We start from the raw sequence: 18,858 nt of genomic DNA, 5'->3' as shown, positions 1-18,858 counted from the left end.
ATTCCCAGTTAACCTCTCTCTCCCCCCCCCCCCTCCCTCTCCTCTCCCTCTCCCCTCTCTCTCTTCCTCCCTCCCTCCCTCCTCTCTCCCTTTCTTTATCTCTCTCTGCCACATGTTTTTAGCCTTAACATGTGAGCTCACAGCTACTGCTCCAGTGTTTCCCTTCGACTCTATTAATGGAATAACCTACTCCTCACATGTGAACCCTCCACTGTCATAGTCTCTTTGTATGTTTCCCTATGGCCAGTCTTGAAACCTGATGGTCAGCCATGCTTGAAATAATACCAACAGCTTCTCCTCCCATTTTATTACAGGCCCTTTCCTACAAATCCACAATCACGTTCTACCCCTCTCTACCTAACTTGGATTTTGCTGTTCATTAAACATGGTAAGAACACTTATACCACAGGGCCTTTCAGCTTCTCATTTCTTCTACCTGGGGATACTCTTCTTTCAGGCATCTATATTCCCTCTTTGTCTTTAGGTGCTCTGCTGAAATGCCAGTGCCTCAGAAAATCTCCCTGTGGTTGATTACCTTGAGGAAAGGAGCTCCCAGCCACTGCCCTGCTTTCCTTTCCTTTATAGTACATTCTGCTGAGCTATACTATTTATTCTTCCCCTATAATGGCGAGCACTTTTACTCACTCTGCCATTGGCTGACACAGTGCTGCTGAAAGGATGAAAAGCAGTCCATAAACGTAAGTTAGATGCATGAACGGGTGATTTATCTGGAGCTGAAGATATAAAACTTGGTTGGGTTGTTTTCAACAAACCAAAGGGCAGTAAATTAAGATAACATCAGTTGAATGTGGAAAGGACTTTGGAATGCTTCCTGAACACTTAACATAGGAACCTCATTCTATAAAATACATTTTATATGGCAACATCAAAACCACTGTATAGAAGACACAGAAAGCACAGTAATTAGATGAGTATTCAGAATGCTGGCCTCCTGCACAAATCCCTTATGGTTTCTACACATCAGTTGCTTTCTATCTGAGATGAGGTTAAGGATCCTACCTGCCACACAGGGAAGACAGAAGAGTTAAATTTCACCGTATGTGTGGAAAAGTCCAGAAATCTCCTGGCTCAATATAATAAGGTTCAATGAACCTTAAACTACTAGCATGCACACTACCACTTCATTTTAAACGTGAATGATCAATACAGTCAAAGATAAAGGAAAATGAGCAAAGAACTCTGGGAAAATGTCAATTTGTGGCCAGGAAACAAACATTTGGGAAAGGATGGATCATGGCTTGCAGCGGACAAGCTGGAGCCATTTAACTCCCTGACAGGTTTCAAATTGAAACGCCTTCCTCCATCAAATGAGTGCTAATCTCCCCTGAACAGCTCTATTGTCAACGTGTTAAATGAGGGGGAAATTAAATTCCAGATAGAGCAGTTCATAGAAAGAAATGTATCTTTTAGAAAAATCTTGAAACAAAATAGACTTGCACAATTGGTCAATGCTCATATCTATGGAACTTTGGAAATGTACCAAGAAAACATATCAGAGAAAAGAATCTTCAAGTCTAATGCAATTTCTGGACTTTTATTGTATTAGATTCCATTTGAGAAAGAGTTAGTTCAGCTGATACAGAAACCGAAGCCTGAAGGTCAGCCATTACCACAGTCACATGCTTTGATCTTAAGAGTTTCTTTTCACATTCTTATACTAATATAGTTTATCTCCTCCATTCACATTTTGTGATGCTCTATAGGAAAACAGGTGCTTAGTCTTTCCATAGCTTACCCAGTCCTTAAAACAGACAGAAAAAAAGCAATTCCCAGAATATTTCTATTTTGTTCTATTTCATTTTTCAAACAACATTTTCTTATAGTAATAATGAGATAGGAGGGTAGGGCAGAGAGCAAAGTTTTAAAAAGCCCCCAAGGAAGCCTTATAAAATTAATATAGGGGGGAAAGTTGGGAAAGAAGAAAACCAGAAATGTCTCAGCAGAGGGACTGAAGCCAGCTGGTGCCCACTGGTGCTCCAAAGAGTAACTTAAGTTTGTTAGAATGTTAAAATGTATGCCCTTGGTGGAAACTTAAGATGCTACTGAGATATGAAGTACATGAAGTCATAGGTATACTCAGAGGGAAGACACATTGAAAAGCCAGTGCTACAAAACTAGGCCAGAAAGACTGTTCAGTTCAGTTGGCATAGTGAGACTAATGAGTTACACACTTCTATGCTCCAGCCTGCTTCCCACACCCCAGCGCCATACCACCTGCTGACAGAGAGTCTGCTTCTGCCACAATGATGTGTTTCTTCTGTTCAATAACTTGCTCTGGGCCACAAGAACACAGAACCTCTCTGGATGTGCCTTCTGACCCCGCAATGCTGCTATCATATTGAGTGATCTATACTGTGCTGTGAGATGCCCTGGTCTCATATGTCAATGCCCAGTAACAGTATGTAGCTGTTGGAAGCATAGATACATGATGATTGACTTGCTCTGCCAGTGTTTCATACTGATTTCAACAAAGTCAAGCATGGCAAGTTAGAACAATGAACACTCCGGGGATTTGTCTTCTCCCCTTTTAAATATGCCCTAGACTTAGTGATTTCCATATCTGATTTGACTCAAGGTCATGATATGCTTTACTTACTCCAAGAGATGCTTGGTTATGCCATGATATGGGTGACCAAGAATTTGAAACTAGACAGCCCCAAGACCTAGGGCTACTATTTTTAAATAAATAGATGGATGGGTGGGTGGGTAGATGGATGGATGATTGGATGGATGGATGGTTGGATGGATGGTTGGATGGATGGATGGATCGATGGACAGATAGATAGATAGATAGATAGATAGATAGATAGATAGATAGATAGATAGATAGATAGATAGATAGATAGATGTTAAAATGTGACAAGAAAATGACTAATGACATTCTGCTATACTCATAGATCAGTGCCTTACTCAGCCATCACCAGAGAAGCTTCCTTCTGAAGCAGCTAGGGACAAAGACAAAGGCTCACAAGCAGACATTATCCAGAATATGAGAAATCTTGGAATATTCAGCTCTAAATGTGCTATCCTCATCAACACTCGGGGATCAGGAACCCTACAACAGGGGAGGCAGAAAATATCAGAGCCAGAGTGGATAGAGGACACCAAGAAAACAAAGCCCACTGTATGGACACAATAGAAGCTCATAGGGACACAGAGAGGAGAGAGACTGGGGGCAGCATGCACACAGCCTGCCCAGGTCTGCACCAGGCTCTTTACATATGCATTATGGCATCCGGTTCAGTGTTCTGTAATGGGATTCCTGAGTGTGCGAATGAGTTGGTCTCTGTTTCTGGTGCCCTCTCTTGGGCTCTTTTCCAACTTCTAGTATGTCTTGTCGAATTCTGATGTGTTGATATTTCTTTTATCATACTTTATGTTATTATTATTCCTTATAAGCATGTCTATTTTCTAATGAGAGATAGAAAGGGGGTAGATCTGCTGGATGGGAAGGGAGGGGAGGGGAGAGGAACTGAAGAAGTAGAAGGAGAAGAGACTATAAACTGTGTATATTATATGAGAAAAAATATTTTCTTTTTTTCCCCTACCCCCTCAAGAAAAAATATTTACAATAAAAGAGACAAAATTAAAGAAAAACAATAGTAGCAATTTCCATGTCAAGTGTGGTGGTGGCAAATGCCACCAAATCAAATATGATTTGGATATGAAGCCCTTCACCACAAAGGTCACTGTGCAGAAGCTTGGACCCCAGTTGTTAGTGCTACTAGGAGGTAGCTATACCAGTATTACCCAGATTAGTCATCCAGCTGAATAGACATGATGGAAACAAAGTCTTCGTTGGCATGTCTTTGATAAATATATTTTGTCTCTGGATCCTTCTCACCTCTGGCCATCTGCTTTCTGACTTTCACAACATAAATGGCTCTGATCCAGCTCACTCTCTCTGACACAGTGAGCTGCCTCAGCACAAGTTCAGAGGCAGTGGGTCAGCCAACTACAGACCGAACACTCTGAACCCGGGATCAAAATAAATCCTCCCAGCATAAGATGTTTTCTTGGCCATTTGTCACAAGGTTTAGCAACCAAAGCTAATCAAGCTACCAGGGTGACATCATCAGAGATGTCATGTGAGATTATGTCATCATCAGATGAGTCCTAAGGTAATGGGCCAGACTTTAAAAATTGTTAGTAGGAATATAAATTATTGAAATATGAAAATTCTTCAAAAATTGAAGTATAATTGCTGTGTGACCCAGACATACTACCTCTGAGCACACCTAACATGATGAAGTCTAGGTTGACTACCATACAGACACACACAAAGAAAGACACACACACACACACACACACACACTCTCTCTCTCTCTCTCTCTCTCTCTCTCTCTCTCTCTCTCTCTCTCTCTCTCTCTCTCTCCTCTCTCCCCAAAGAGAAAAAGAAAAGATAGTGGGTCAGGAAGGATATTTCCCTTCTGTCTTTCCATAACTCATAATTCTGATCAAACTGAATAAAGCAACACAGAAAGTCAGATTAGAATATATATTTTACCGGACCTGAGGCCAGTCTCATCCAAGTCACTGGGTGCAGGCCTAAGAAACTGTAACAGTCCAGAGGACACTGGGTAGATGTGACAGATTCAGGAAGGGTTGGTCCCTAAATTGGATCTTGGAACAGAACGCCTATGGATTTAATTAATCATGACAAAGCACTGGTCTTTGAGAAATATATTATAGCAATTAGTGTAAAGCTGGGACTGCCTGTCTTGTTTTTAAACTTTATGAATCTCATACAATTCTGGAATAAAAAGTTCATAAAGTTTGCAGGAGGGTTGACAGAATTGAAAAGTCCTGAATTGATAAAGTAACCCAGGCCCGAGAAAATGAATACTGTGTGCCTCCATGCAAGGATGCTGTTTGCTTTCATTTTTTTTTTTCTAAGAATGCAAGTACTGGAGGGGTGAAAGGTTCCGTGGTGGCACAGGACTTGAGAAGAGCAACAGAATACATACCCTGTGGACTTGGGAAGCTTCGTGATGGGGACTGAAGGGTGCAGGCATAGAGTGGGAGAAGGAGAATGAAGGTCAGAGGTGGGTGGTAGGGAGAGCCAATCAGAGCAACGTTGCATAGACATCCCATAAGGAAGCCTACTAGTTTGAGTGTTAATTTAAAAGTAAAGAAACAAAATGTTCAATTTCAGACAGGCTATGTCAGAGGATGCATCTAGGAGCCTGAACTCAGAGCAGTGGAAGAGAAATTGTAATTATCTGGTCAGATAATCACGTGTGAGCATGGTGCTGACATGTTTCACGGGTATGGACATCTTGTCAGCCCAGCACACCATTGTGCAGAAGTGTAATAAAAGCAACTTGATTGAGTCCAGTTCTTCTTCCCATCATCCTGTCACGATACACTTGCCCCTATGTCTGAGGGTTCATGTTCTGAGAATTCAAAATATCAAAACCTTTCTAAGCCGCAGTCGTTAAACGGTTCCCCGTAGAGGAAGACGCTCTCAGCATTGGACTCCCCAGATCGATCTGAAATGTGGACTGGTATAGACGTCTTTCTTAGCGTTACCCTGCGTGGAATTCATTACACTAATTATCTATATAGTGTTTTGCACTGTGTTTGGCACCAAATTGACTAATGATCTAAAGCATATGGGAAAGAGATGCCCAGAGCTTATGAAAATAGAAGTTAAAGCATCGCTCTAAGGGTTTTAGTGAGGAATGCAGGGGCCCTGAGACCATCAGTGCCCCCCAGTCTGTTCTTCAAGGGGAAAAAGTGAATTGGAGAGTGGTGGACTATATAGCTTGCCTGATGTCAGACTATCCCTGAACCTGGTTCACAGACCTGCAGACTGATGCGCTGACAGGCAGTGAAGCTTTTAAACAATGCAGCCTCACCTCACGGCGCCCACACTTGCAGATTTGCACAACGCTATCGTGCTGTCAGGTTCAGCCTCGGGGGCTTTACATACAAAATTACACTTAGCCCCCGCCCCCACACTCTACGCAGCTTCAATTATATTCTCATTTTAGAGAGGAGAGATCTGATCATCAGAAAAATTAAATTACTTTGCCAAGGTTGCAACTGAGATTCAAACACAAACATTCCTGGCAGTCTCCCCTAACTCGCTTACTGAGAAAATTCCATTAGTGCAGACGCCTAAATGCTCTAATTTGACTGTGGGCCTGATATCGTTAGTGCGAACCAATATACTGAGGAAGCATGCATGATGCATTGTAGGCATCCCCACAGCATCCATTACCCCGAGATGGTGCATATACAGGCTTCTTAACAGTGACTGCACTTGATGTGCAACAGATATTACCCCCCTTCCTGCCTTTCTTTTCATTTGGTCCAAACTGACTTCGCTTGCTTGTATTTTAGACTCTCGTGAATTACCACAGCAATTCAAGATCCCTATGTTTCTTCCTTCAGGGCTATGGTAATCACTTCTGCCTCCCCTGAAGAGCTGGTTACCTGACATCTCAGATTCATCCATATATGATTCTAGGATAAGCTGTCAGCCACGCTGGCCATGAGACAATACTTACCACAGGGTCAAAATGCAATGCCTGGCCAATGGGAAAACTGTAACCGTACATGGGCCAAGGTTGTAAAAGGAAGCTGCATGTGAGCTGCTACAATGCTAACTGACGTCAGTGAGTGTGGGGAGTTAGAATGTTACAGGTTCAAAGCCAAACCTACCTGGCCATCTTAGTCTTTTTTAATGGACAATCTTCTACCATCCCCTTGTATGTGACCGAAGACCCTGGTGAGGGGGACTCTAAACTGCCCCATGGGACTCCATGGGACAACTCCACTAAAACCCACCTTTACTCTCTGATGTCTTTCCCACTGGTTCCCCTCACTTACCTTAAATATCAAAAACTACTCCCTTGTGTGTCCCTGTTCTGTCATTAACTCCGCTATTAACTTCATCCTTCTTCATAAATTCAACTCGAAATTCTAAAACTCTTCCTGGCCCTCTTGACTCATACCTGTTGATATTACTTAAACAACACTTTTGATTCTTGGATCTGCAGTCCCTCTGTAGTCTGCCCGATAACTTAGATTGACTCAGACTGTTATTCAACAACATACACGGGCTTACGTGACAATGCCTTCCTGATACAGAATCCAAATACCGGCCTCTGCTGCAGAGACCCACAACATCCATCATCCCCTCCCACATCTCCTCCTTCTCTTTCCTTTCCTATAGAATCACATCTGTATCCCATTCCTCTGTATGCTGGTGTGTGTGTGTGTGTGTGTGTGTGTATGTGTGTGTGTGTGTGTGTGTGTGTGTGTGTGTGTGTGTTAGAACATGGGCCTCCTACTTTTAGAGACTGGCCCCTCTAAGATATCACATCTGTGGCCTGCAGAAATCAGGCCACATATCCCTGCCAATTTTTTTGGGGGGGGATAAGGGACTGATAAGCCCTGATGTGATCACACAGATCTCAGTGGGAGAAGCAGACTGCAAGAGTCACAATAGCCTCTGCATTCCAGGAACTTCTCTGGAAACCAGCTCCTCCTGCCTTGCTCTCCGCAGGAGTCATTTTCCCTAAAGCTCTCATGTCTAATGTTCTCCTGCATCAAGTCCAGCCATGCTGCCTCAGATATGATGCTCCACTCTCATGCTCTCTCGCTTCGAGTCCACTCATCTCCCCTTGATCATAAGGTTCTCTCTCCAATAAGGCTCCTTCCTTCCTTCCTTCCTTCCTTCCTTCCCTCCCTCCCTCCCTCCCTCCCTCCTTCTCTCCCTCCTTTCCTCCCTTTCCCCCCCAAACTTAGAAAAAAAATTATTTATTTACAGTCCAAATGTTGCCACTTCTGGTCCCCCTCCCAGAGTTCTTCACTCCCTCCCCCCTCCCTTCGCTTTTGAGAGGCTGCTCTCCCATCCCTCTTCCCAGGAGCATCAAGTCTCTGCAGGATTAGGCACATCCTCTCCCACTGAGGCAGGACAAGGCAGCCCTCTGCTAGTGTGTAGGGCTCCTTTCTTAGAGGTAACCTTCAACCAGCACTTTCCCCACTCCTGCCACTCTCACGTGTACAGTTTCTTGAAAATGTGGACTCCCTAGACCTTGTCCCTCTCCCTGTACATGCTCATGGTTTGCCATTTTGAACGTTTTCCCACAGAAACCCCACCGATGTTGAAATGAGACCCTTTCAGACAGTGCCCCTCCCTTGCTTCACATTCCTTTAATCCAAAACTCTGTGATTCTCTTCCGAATGTCTTACCAATCCAAACTGCCTCCAGCCTCCGGGTTGAGCTTTGAGTCCAAACCTTTCCCACCACCTTGGGTCTTCTGCTCCCTTTCAACATCAATGTCTTTAACATGCTTGTCACTGCTCAGATGTGACAGTCCCCCCCCCACACACACACACATAGGACCCTGCGTCAGGGGTCTGTATCTCCAGAAAGCTTTTCTCATTTTCCCCAGTGGGTTTTTGGAGAATAATTAAAGGTTGTATTTGTTTACTTAATAAAAAAGTGTAGAATTAGCTGGTATTAAAAGTGAAGTGTAAGAAACCTGGGTAGGATTCAGGTAGAATTTTGACCTCACTCAAATTATTATGTGTATCGAACTGTAAGTCCAGTTAAGTCTCTTTTGTAGCTAGAACGACAACTGTGTCGTGTCGAAAGCTGTTTCTCCTTTCATAGACTGTGTAATTACCTCTGTGCTGTACTAGTGAACTGAATCATTTGAATATGCCATTTGGTTGGCGGTAATAATTTTCTGTTGTCATTATAAGAGATTCGGTTTAAGTTTTTCCTTATATTCTTGAAAATCATCACTTTTACCCTGAGAACTAATGAATCATAAGCAGTGAAGACACAATGTTTTAAGTAAGAATTAAATTTATCAACAAGTGCTGGAGGGCGAGCTGTAGAGCATTTTTATACCCTGTGCTTGTATATTAATTAGAGCTCGGTCCATGGGAGAGAAGGAGCTTAAGGAAGAGAGACTTTTGAAAGCATCTGAAAGAGTAAAGTTGGCTTTCTGTCTGTTGGAAGAAGCAGAACAATAAGGCACACTGGATTGCCAGGGAGCCCTGAGTTGAAGATGGCAGCAGGGCTTTGTTACCCAGCAAACATCCAAGGTTTGTAATCTAATATGAACAACCATCCAGACACACGCATGGCCAACAATTATATAGCGGTGGCAAACAGCCCACGGCGCCTGGATAAATCACTCAGTTCTGCTATCAAGAAAGGAAACTATCATTTTAAAGGCAGTATTAAGCCACTGCTCAGCTGACACTTTGTTACCAATAAATGAATGCTTCCGGGTGGATTCAGTTTGTTTGTTTATCTGGAATGCAGATCAGGGAACATTTTCTGGGGCCCTTTCTATCTATATGTGTTTCAGGAAGTTCGTTTAATTAAGGCTTCTGAAATGGTGTCTTTTGGTGTGCACTTCGCATATGAACTTGAACTGGCCTTCACTCTCGTTCAGCCTGAGGGCTGCCAGCCATTCTGCAGATCTGTAGTCAGTCTCGCGGTAGACTTTTTGCAAGGCAAAAGAACCAGAGTCAGTAAATCCTTAGCCTCAAAAGCTAAGCTTCCCTGTGTACCCACGTTTTACAAGCCTCACCGCCATTTGTTATAAGCAGAAGGGCTGACTTTGCAGTTTTTCCTCCCAATTGATTTTCCTTTCAAACTCAGATCTTTAATATAACTCCTTTCTGTTCCCCTCTAAGAGTTCACTCATTCCCTTGGCTTCCAGAGATACCGCTGAATTTATCTGTCCCGTGCTTATGCCAAGTTACTGTTCCCAATTTAAGAAGTTTGCTCAGATAAAAGTTTTATTATTTAAGATAGGATGAGTCAAGAAAGCCGTTGCCAGGAAATGTCATCTTCCTGGAAAAACTCAAATCACAATGACCTCCAGCAACAATGGAGTGATAGGGGTGTGGAGGAGATAAAACAGATAATTGAACGTTACAGATAAGCCTCAAAATTCCTGTCAGCCAAAACCTTCAGCTGTACCCTACTCCCAGCTAAGTTCTCCACAGTGGGTGAGAAGCTGCAAAGCATGACTTGAGACGCATTATCTCTTATTGGTGTTTGATAATTGGAAGCCTTTAGTGTTTTAATAATCGGAAGCTGTTAGTTTGGAACCCAGGAAAGGGGAGGTGTGGAACGCTGCTATTCTCTGTGAGTAGTTTCAGAAAGTCAGTTCAATCCAGCTGTAGCCAGACCTCCTCCTACACGTCCTGCTCCTCTGTCAGTGGGTTAAATTGGACTTTGTACTAATCTGTCCCTTATACCCTCATTTATATCAGAAAACAGAGTTCACAATGGATTCTTAACAAAAAGGAAGAAATTCAGAGACTCAGGGAATGGCCTCTGTTCTTCGGTTCACATTTTCCTGCCAAAGAAAAGAGACGGAGGGACAGAGCAGGAGGCCCACAGAGACGTAAGGTACTGATGTCTGTGCCAAAGGATGCTCACTAAAGCAGACAGCAGACCAGAGAGTCAAAAAAGTAGTCTCCTCACAGAATTTCTCAGAGGCTCCGTGAGCAACCTACCAGGAAAAGGCTCCTTGCTCACGACCATCTGCAGATCCCAGAAACCCTAACAACCAACTAAAAGATCTTCCTTGAGGATTTCCATTTGATAAAGCTTGTTCCAGTTCGGTCTTAAGGAAGCAGAGTTTGGAAGCCGCTCTCCCAGGAATACTTTGCTGCCCTCCCTCCCCAGCACCATTTTCCCTAATGTTAAGCACTGGCCTCTTTACAATTCAGGTCCACCGTGGGCCAATTGATACAAGGCTTGACCAAGCATTGATTTTACTAAGTCCCTTCTTTCTAGTGACACCCATGTCTCTTTTCTTGAGTACTGGTCTTCCCTTACCCCATTTTATTGCACCTAACTATTGGTTCCCACAAGTAAGAGGCATCTTAACTTGAACCTTAATACATGTAGCACCTACAATATCAATTTAGTTATGATGTCTAAACATCAATCATGGTGTAGAAACTGATCTAAATAGTGATTAGAATATAAAAAATGTCCACTAAGTACTGTTTGGTGACACAGATTAACAATTAGCTGTGCCTTCAAGGATACACAAGGAATATAAACACTCACATAATTCATAGGTTGACACAAACTACAACTTCAGAAACAGACCTCCTTATAATATAATCAATGAATCACCTCATCGTCACATTCCAGGATCATGGTCCTTGGTGTGACAGCCTACAACAGTATAGGAGCTGAAGGGATGGGTGGGCCTTTCCAGATAACTCTACTGATGATCAAGAAAACACGTGAATCATTTCACAAAGCAAGCTCCATCAAGAAATTTGTGGAGGTTCCTGTTGTTTCTGTGTCAACCTGTAGATTTCATTTTAGATAAAGCCGAGACTACAGAGGTGCGTAAACCAAGATCACACACGTCACAACACCCAGCTTCGCCATTTCTCTTCACCATTCCCATTTCCTTGGCTCATAGGGATTTTCACCAGGAGCTTCCCTGTTACCTGCACTTCCCTCTTCCCTTCTCCAGCTCTAATTTTGGATGGGAGGACCAATGACTCTACCCATCAACACACGGAAGAACAGACACCAAAGAGACTCACCAAGTGCCCCTTAGGCACTGGTAACTTACACGCTTCCCGGAGTTTCTCCTTGTCATAGTGGAGTCCTTCATAGTCTTGTAAACTGATTTTGTTCACGCGGATCCTCAGGCGATCTGGGACAGACTGGGGACTGCAAGACAAAAACCGAGTGGTCAGATACAGTGATGGAGTGGAACTGGAAAGTGAGAAAGGGTCCTGGAGAGACTAGGGGTGATCGAATCTCCTGTGGGTTAAAAGGTCTGTTTACGAACCAGAAAAACCATGAAAGTTATCTAAAGAGTCCTTTCCCAGATACTTAATATAACTGCACTTTAGGTAAGAGCATGGGACTAGAATATTTGCTATTAGTTTGCCAAAATTTCAAATAAGATCATGTGTGTTGTTGTATAATAAATAAGTAATGACAAATAATGAGAACATGTTAGTGCTCCAAAATAGTAGTAAATATGTCTATAGTAGTCAACGGTGAAAAAATGTACTTAAAAGTACATCTAGAGTACACAAGACCAAGGTTGAGATTTGCCATCCTGTTGAGAGTCTTTGAAAGCACCACTCAGTTAAGGGATGATATCAGTTGAAGCTGTGTGTGAGGTGCCTTGTAAAGAAGCACACGGTCATGCTGAAAGAACTCTTTCAGGCTGGCCCAGAATATGTTTTAATTACTTAATCAGGAAGCACCACATTCACTGAGGCACCACGTTTGCCTGCCTGGATTCTGTGTCTTAAGTCACATACATCTTCAAGTGGTCTAATCCTAGGCCTGAGTTGAATGAAAACAAACTTAATGGTTATCACCTCCTCTATGGAGCAATGTATTCCTTTTGGTCCATGAGAATAATTTAGTTTCATTGGTTGAAAAAAAAACTTTCTCAAACACAAGAACTGCCGCTTATTTTGTTTTTAATAGTAAATGGTAATAAACATTGCCAACAATAGAAAGGGAGAGAGAAATTTTATGTTTTTCAATGTAAGTATATAAGTCTACAAATTCTAGCAGGTTAGCATACATGAGGTACACTATATTGAAAAGGTGCCAATACAAAACCACACAGAGGCTAATCCTGAGCAAGCCCTGGACATGATGTGATGGCTGGGTGGTCCATAACTCAAAGTATGACCATTGGGTAGCTAATCTACTGACATTGTGCTGGTTACAGTAGAAGCCCAGGGAATAAATCTGACATGAGTATATTAGTCATGATGAGAAGAGAGCTAGTTTGATGGAATAGCTACAGGTCAGTAGACCAGACCTACTGTCACACGCCTACAAGCATCATTTCACCAACTGATTAAATGGTGGTTTCAAAATATAAAGTGATTTTTAAGGTCATATAGCTCTATATGGCAGAGGTAGTTCCCAACACTCATTCTGGCCTTACTATTATATACTACTCCTCTGAGACACTGAAACCATGAGACTACAGATAAATAAAACCAACAGTCCTTGTCTAAGACAGCAAAGCCATTACAAGGTCAGCTGATCTCTACCTAGTGTCAAGAGTGTTTTATTTGTCAGTGATAAATAAATAAAACATGAGGTTTGTTAAGTAAGCTGTGACACAGCCTAGCAAGAAAACATGAGGCAGGTGTTGCGAATGGATGCATAGATCTATATTGACTTAAAAGAGAAATTTGGCTGTGACATCATGGAAAACCATATATGGCCTAAATTCCTACTTTTAAATTGTAACACTTAGAAGTTTGTGAATGTAAAAGAAATGTCTACACATTCTGTGATGACAGGCAGGAGGTGAGTATAGGGTGGAATGAGTTCTGTGTAAATATTCTTTAGAGATAATGGTGGATCAAATGCCACTGAGCACTAGTTGTCTTCAGTAGTCCAGCGCCAACAGGACTAGAGACCTTGTTAGGGAAATAGTTGCCAACTATAGACAGAATGTAGAGAACTGATGGCCAGTCCTTGCTTCTACTTCCATGGGTAACACCCACCCCAGCCCCATCAGAGTCTACTCCCTGTCTGCCCACATTTAACTCCCGGCTTCACATTTTTGCCCACTGACTCCACCCCATACGATGCTGCCTCTGGAAACACTAAGCTCCAAATTTCCATGAAACCCTCTAGGGACATACTATAGGATCAACTGTTTGAATAGAGTTTTGTAGATCCCAAGTGAACTGACATATTAGTTCATTTCTTCTAACAAGACAATCAGCTAAGTAATGATTGTGTCACTAGCCAGCATTAGATTCTCTTATCCATCCACCTTCTTATTGCTTTTAGTTCCCACCTTCTTGCAAGTACTTAAAACAGACACCAGTAAGAGCTTTCTTAAACCAAGCCTTCTAGCTAAGCTATCATGTGTTTGGCTTCCTAGTAAATGATGACTTAAAACCTTAAAAGGAAAATGTTGACTTAACAGAAACCCATTAATAATTTTTAAGGCACCAGACCATGGACTAAGTAATGGAAATTCCCTTCCAATCATTCTTGACCCTTGCCTAAACAGTAGATTTGGAACAGGGGCAACAAATCCAGTTGTTGAGAGAAGCTGGGCTCCAAAGCAGACTGGCTGGATCTGAAGCAAAGTTCTTCTACCTCCTTTCTCATCTGTGATTTAGTCTACTCATCTGTAAGATGGTGACAACAGGATCAACCATAAACAGCATGAGAACCAATCAGTTTATGTGATACACCTTGAAAAGGTGCCTGGAATATTCTAAGTGTCAAAGAGGCAGTAGCTAATACCATTGTGATAATTGCTCTGATGATTTCTTCCCTAAACAAGGTTCTGCCCAACAATAGCATCTGCTATGTGAGACACTGGAAGATTTAGAACTGATACAGGAACTTCCTAGACATTTCTACTGAGGGTCTGGGGGGAAGGGGCAATGTCTTTTTCATATGGTGTCCTGACATTCTACACTCAGGAATATTCTCCAACTTGGTATTTCACAAAGCCAGCTAATGGCAAGGAACTGGACAGCTAAAAACATAGGGGACAAAAAAGTGCATTGAAATTAAGTGAAAGCCAAGCAATTCAATTTTATCCCTGTGTCACATTACATTAGTGTCCCATTACTGGCTGACTGAGGTGGAGGACAGCAAAGCTGTTCCCTGGAGTCTGGGGAATAGCCCGGCCATTAGTTTTCTAAAATTACATTTTGCCAAGGAAGTTAGTAGAGCATAGAAGGGACTCCTAAGTTGAGTATAAAGAAATTTGCCTCCATGCCAACCAACATCTCCAAGCAACCCAGACTGACTTAGGCATTATTGTATCAAGAATTCTAAACTTAGCTTCCAGAGGGCATTTGAGTTTCCAACAAGAGAGCCAGAAACTTATGAATTGCCCTTTCTATTGAGGTGGGGATTGCAACCTGTCCTTTTCATATTAATTTCTTCTGAAACCTTATACAGAGTCAAAAGTCACTGCATAATCACTTCCCTTAGCTATACGACACATAGCTGTTGCCTTGTGAGGTGGGAAGGAAAGGGACCATCATCCATTGCAACAACTTCTTTAGTATTCAGGACCATTCTCTTACTACTTACTCTCTGTTGCCTCATAGATGCTGCTGGTAATCCTCACCTCCCTCTTCTCTCTCTTCCTCTCTCTCTCTCTCTCTCTCTCTCTCTCTCTCTCTCTCTCTCTCTCTCTGTGTTACTATGGATCAAACTCAAGGGAGACAAAATTCAGAGCTATATATCTATGATATCTATTGATCAAAACTACAAAAAATTAGAGACAGTGAATGTTTGCAAGAAACTTTACTCAATGACGTTAAGTATATACATCTTGATACATGTTACAGACAGGACCCTAAAAGTTATATAAATATTCTACACACTATACCTTGTGAATCTCCTGTCTTAATTAAGATTTCTCAGATGGCTCATTTCAAGGTATTACAGGATTTCTTTTTTGTAGCCCTGGCTGTCATGGAACTTGCTCTGTTAAGCAGGCTAGCCTTGAACTCAAAGATCCACCTGCCTCTGCCTCCTGAGTTCTGGGGCTAAAGATGTGTAGCACCATGCCTGGCTCTCTAACTAATCTTTAATAGAAGTCGTTCAACTAGTCCTTATGTTATGATGGGCCCATCATTGAAATATTAATTATTAACATGAAAACATAATAGGGATGGGTTACTTCTTTGCAACTCCAGCACCCAGAGTGCCACCTTTCCATCATTTCCGGTAGGTATTTATGGGACACCCTGGACCACCATGGCCATGAGGCTTCAGGAAAGGTTGGCACTTTCACATTGCAGCTTTCCGTTCTGACATGGCTGTCCATTTCTGTGTTCTCTCTGATTGGTAGATCAGGAGGTAAATCCACGCAGGGTTATGATCTCCCCACCCGTCACTGTACCTCTAGTGGGATCCACATAGATGAAAAGACAATTGAGAACTAGAACTGTTTACCCAAAAGACCAACAGTCCACCTGAGGATCCATGGTGTTCAGTCAAAGGACAGTAATCCAGGGACACCAACCACTAACTCTTCATACCAGCTGCCAAGTGGGTCTCGACTTAAATACAGTTATAACTGAAGCTTCCTTCAGGAATATTCTAGAAATTGCTGAAAGTTTCCTTTGGACATTGTTTGCAACTGACATTGAAAAGAATCTAAATATAAATACTTCCAAGAAGGCTTCTACAATAAAACAAATTGAATCAACGTTTCTGAGCAGAGATTTAAAATGGAATTCTGACACCTGCTAACTCATTACACAACATTCATCTTCAGTTATCTTCTGCTGGACATGTGAGAAAATGCCTCAGGGTTCTAGAATTGTGCAGAAGTTTTTGAACTCAGTAGAAATAACTCAAAATTTACATTAATGGTGGGCTGTCAGGTGATCGTCCTACCAGACTCGTGTTACTGCTGAATCCTCCACAGGTTGCCCATATTTCTGTATAGGGATGTACTACTTAGTTTTATGTCAACCCAATACAAGCTAAAGCCATGTGAGAGAAGAAAGCCTCAGTTAAGAAAATGCCTTCCTAAGATGGGCTGTAGGCCAGCCTCTAGAGCATTTTCTCAATTAGTAATAGATGTGGGAGGGCCTAGCCCATTGTAGGTCAGGCCGCCATTGAGTTGGGGGTGGTCCTGAGTTCTACAAAAAAGCATCTACTCCACACTCAAACCAAACCACCACACCTGCACCACACCAAACTACCACATCTGCACCACACCAAACCGCCACATCTGTACCACACCAAACCACCACATCTGCACCACGCCAAACCGCCACAACTGCACCACACCAAACCACCACATCTGCACCACACCAAACCACCACATCTGCATGACACTAAACCACCACATCTGCATGACGCCAAACCAGCACATCTGCACCACACCAAACCACCACAACTGCACCACACCAAACCACCACAACTGCACCACACCAAACTACCACAACTGCTCCATGCTCAAACTAGAGTCACATTTACTTTTGATGCTATAAACATCCGGCTGCCAAACTACTGCTTCCCCTCCATGGGTTCATGGCTAGGTCTTATCTCTACTTCCTCCTTCTGCTCCATTTTTGCAGGCTAATCCCATTCTCATTTCTCAGCCTAACTCACACTTGGGCAGCATTTCACACTGTGGTTAGTTCTGCTCCCAGAAGCTCTTTGCCCCTTGGACTTTTGTTGGAAGGTGTTTTTTGATTTCCTACCCAAGCTTCCAGGAAGTCCTCCTTTCCCTCTTGTGCCCCTCCTCTTCTAGACATTTTTCTAATATCTGTGCTTCTCTGATGTTTACACTTCCCACAGACCAAAATACTACCATCGCCCTGAACCTAGAGGAGCTCCCTGCAGCTAAAATCCCCATGACGCACTGTTTGAAATGAAAACATGATCGGAACAGGAGGATTTTGCTTCCTTCCACTGTTAAATCATGAGCACACTTGGATCCAGAATTCTACCTACAGCTCTCCTATCTCTCATAACATATGATAAGCTTTTAACATGTTAAAGCTATCATACAAGTGGAGAAGAATCTCTACCTGTGATCAGACGCCATCTGCAAACATAATTCTAACGGGTGTGGACTCTCTTGGCCCTTCTATTGGCCAAGCTGACAACCTTCAAGGAAAAATGTTTCTATGTGCCCCCCTAACACAGTCATATAATGTTCCATGCTGGAAGAGCATGAACACTGGGAAAATGCCAAGAGGAGAGGTGAAGAAGAGGCTAACACACCACAAATGAGGATGGGTGGGACTCAGTGTAGAAGAAAATGTGGGGTTTTTTTTTTTGTACTAAAAGTTCTGCCACTTTGAATAGCTGGGATGAAATCCAGTTGAGAACAACACATTATATTACTTGTATGCTGAAGGTACATTACACAGTGAAGATCTCCTTCTGTAACCCAGTACCCCATACAATGAATAGACAACAATGAAAAATAAAACCAAAACTTTGTAATAAGCACAATAAAAATAACATAGTAACAGTTGGAACTGAACTGAAGTAAGTGCAGAATTAAGTCTCTTTGCTTCCAACAAATTAGGCCAAAGTCATTTTAATCTTAAGAAGCAAGTCCATGCAACAGAGGATTCCTAGTTACTAAAACAAAACGTCTGACGATTCCAGCCTAAAATTCCGGCTTGAGGTTCTTTCAGGACTGTAGCCTGCAATAGCAGGGAGAGTTCCTTTGTTGTTCTGCCCGAGAGGAGAACGATGGGAACAAGTTCTTGGGATGGAGCCAAGGAGACATAATGGAATAATGCGAGTCACATGCCATCAGGATGACCGTGGCTCTCCTGTGCTCAGGAAGACAGACATTCCCGACGTCTATCTAGCAAACAAAGGGTCCATACTTATTTGCTGTCTAAAAAGCTTCCGTTGGGCTTACAATCCCAGAACGGTTTATTATCCTGTTAAATTATATTCACAACTGACAAATGGAGCTTCCTTTTGTTGGAGAACAGTATGGTGGGGGAGGGTGCTATGATTTGAGAGGCTTAAAAAAATGTCATTTGACAGAAGAAAATGTGTGGCTTTTCACACGTAACAGGATGAGCACTGGGACTAAGCTTCCCAATGCAGGCATGTATGCTCCCTTTCCAAACTCTCAAAGTCCGTGGGTGAACTGAAAAGTGTTATTTGAATGAATGCACCCAGAAAATCGGGCAAAATAAATCGCCATCTTTCTTTTGCAACACTTGTTTCATATACAGAGCAGCAGGGGAAAAGATTAAGAATTAAGATCTGTTTGCTTATGACTGAAAATACTCCATCGAAACAATAAAAGCAAGAGCCAAGAAGCACAAAGCAGTAACAGGAGAAAAGCCAATGTAACTACTGCCATG

At 42.5% G+C, this 18,858-nt stretch overlaps 1 protein-coding gene across 8 annotated transcripts in view; it reads right to left on the bottom strand.

Annotated features, from left to right (window-relative positions):
* Positions 1–18,858, bottom strand: part of Dgki (diacylglycerol kinase iota) — a 441,511-nt gene that overhangs the window by 111,590 nt on the left and 311,063 nt on the right. For all 8 annotated transcript variants that reach the window (XM_032906753.1, XM_032906748.1, XM_032906750.1 and 5 more), the window contains one exon: positions 11,607–11,707. In XM_032906753.1, coding sequence (XP_032762644.1) covers positions 11,607–11,707 — 101 coding nt within the window. The remainder of the gene's footprint in view (positions 1–11,606; positions 11,708–18,858) is intronic.

This window comes from Rattus rattus, chromosome 6 (genome assembly GCF_011064425.1).
Source record: "Rattus rattus isolate New Zealand chromosome 6, Rrattus_CSIRO_v1, whole genome shotgun sequence".
Taxonomy (NCBI): Eukaryota; Metazoa; Chordata; class Mammalia; order Rodentia; family Muridae; genus Rattus; species Rattus rattus.
This window is presented reverse-complemented; position numbering and strand designations above follow the sequence as displayed.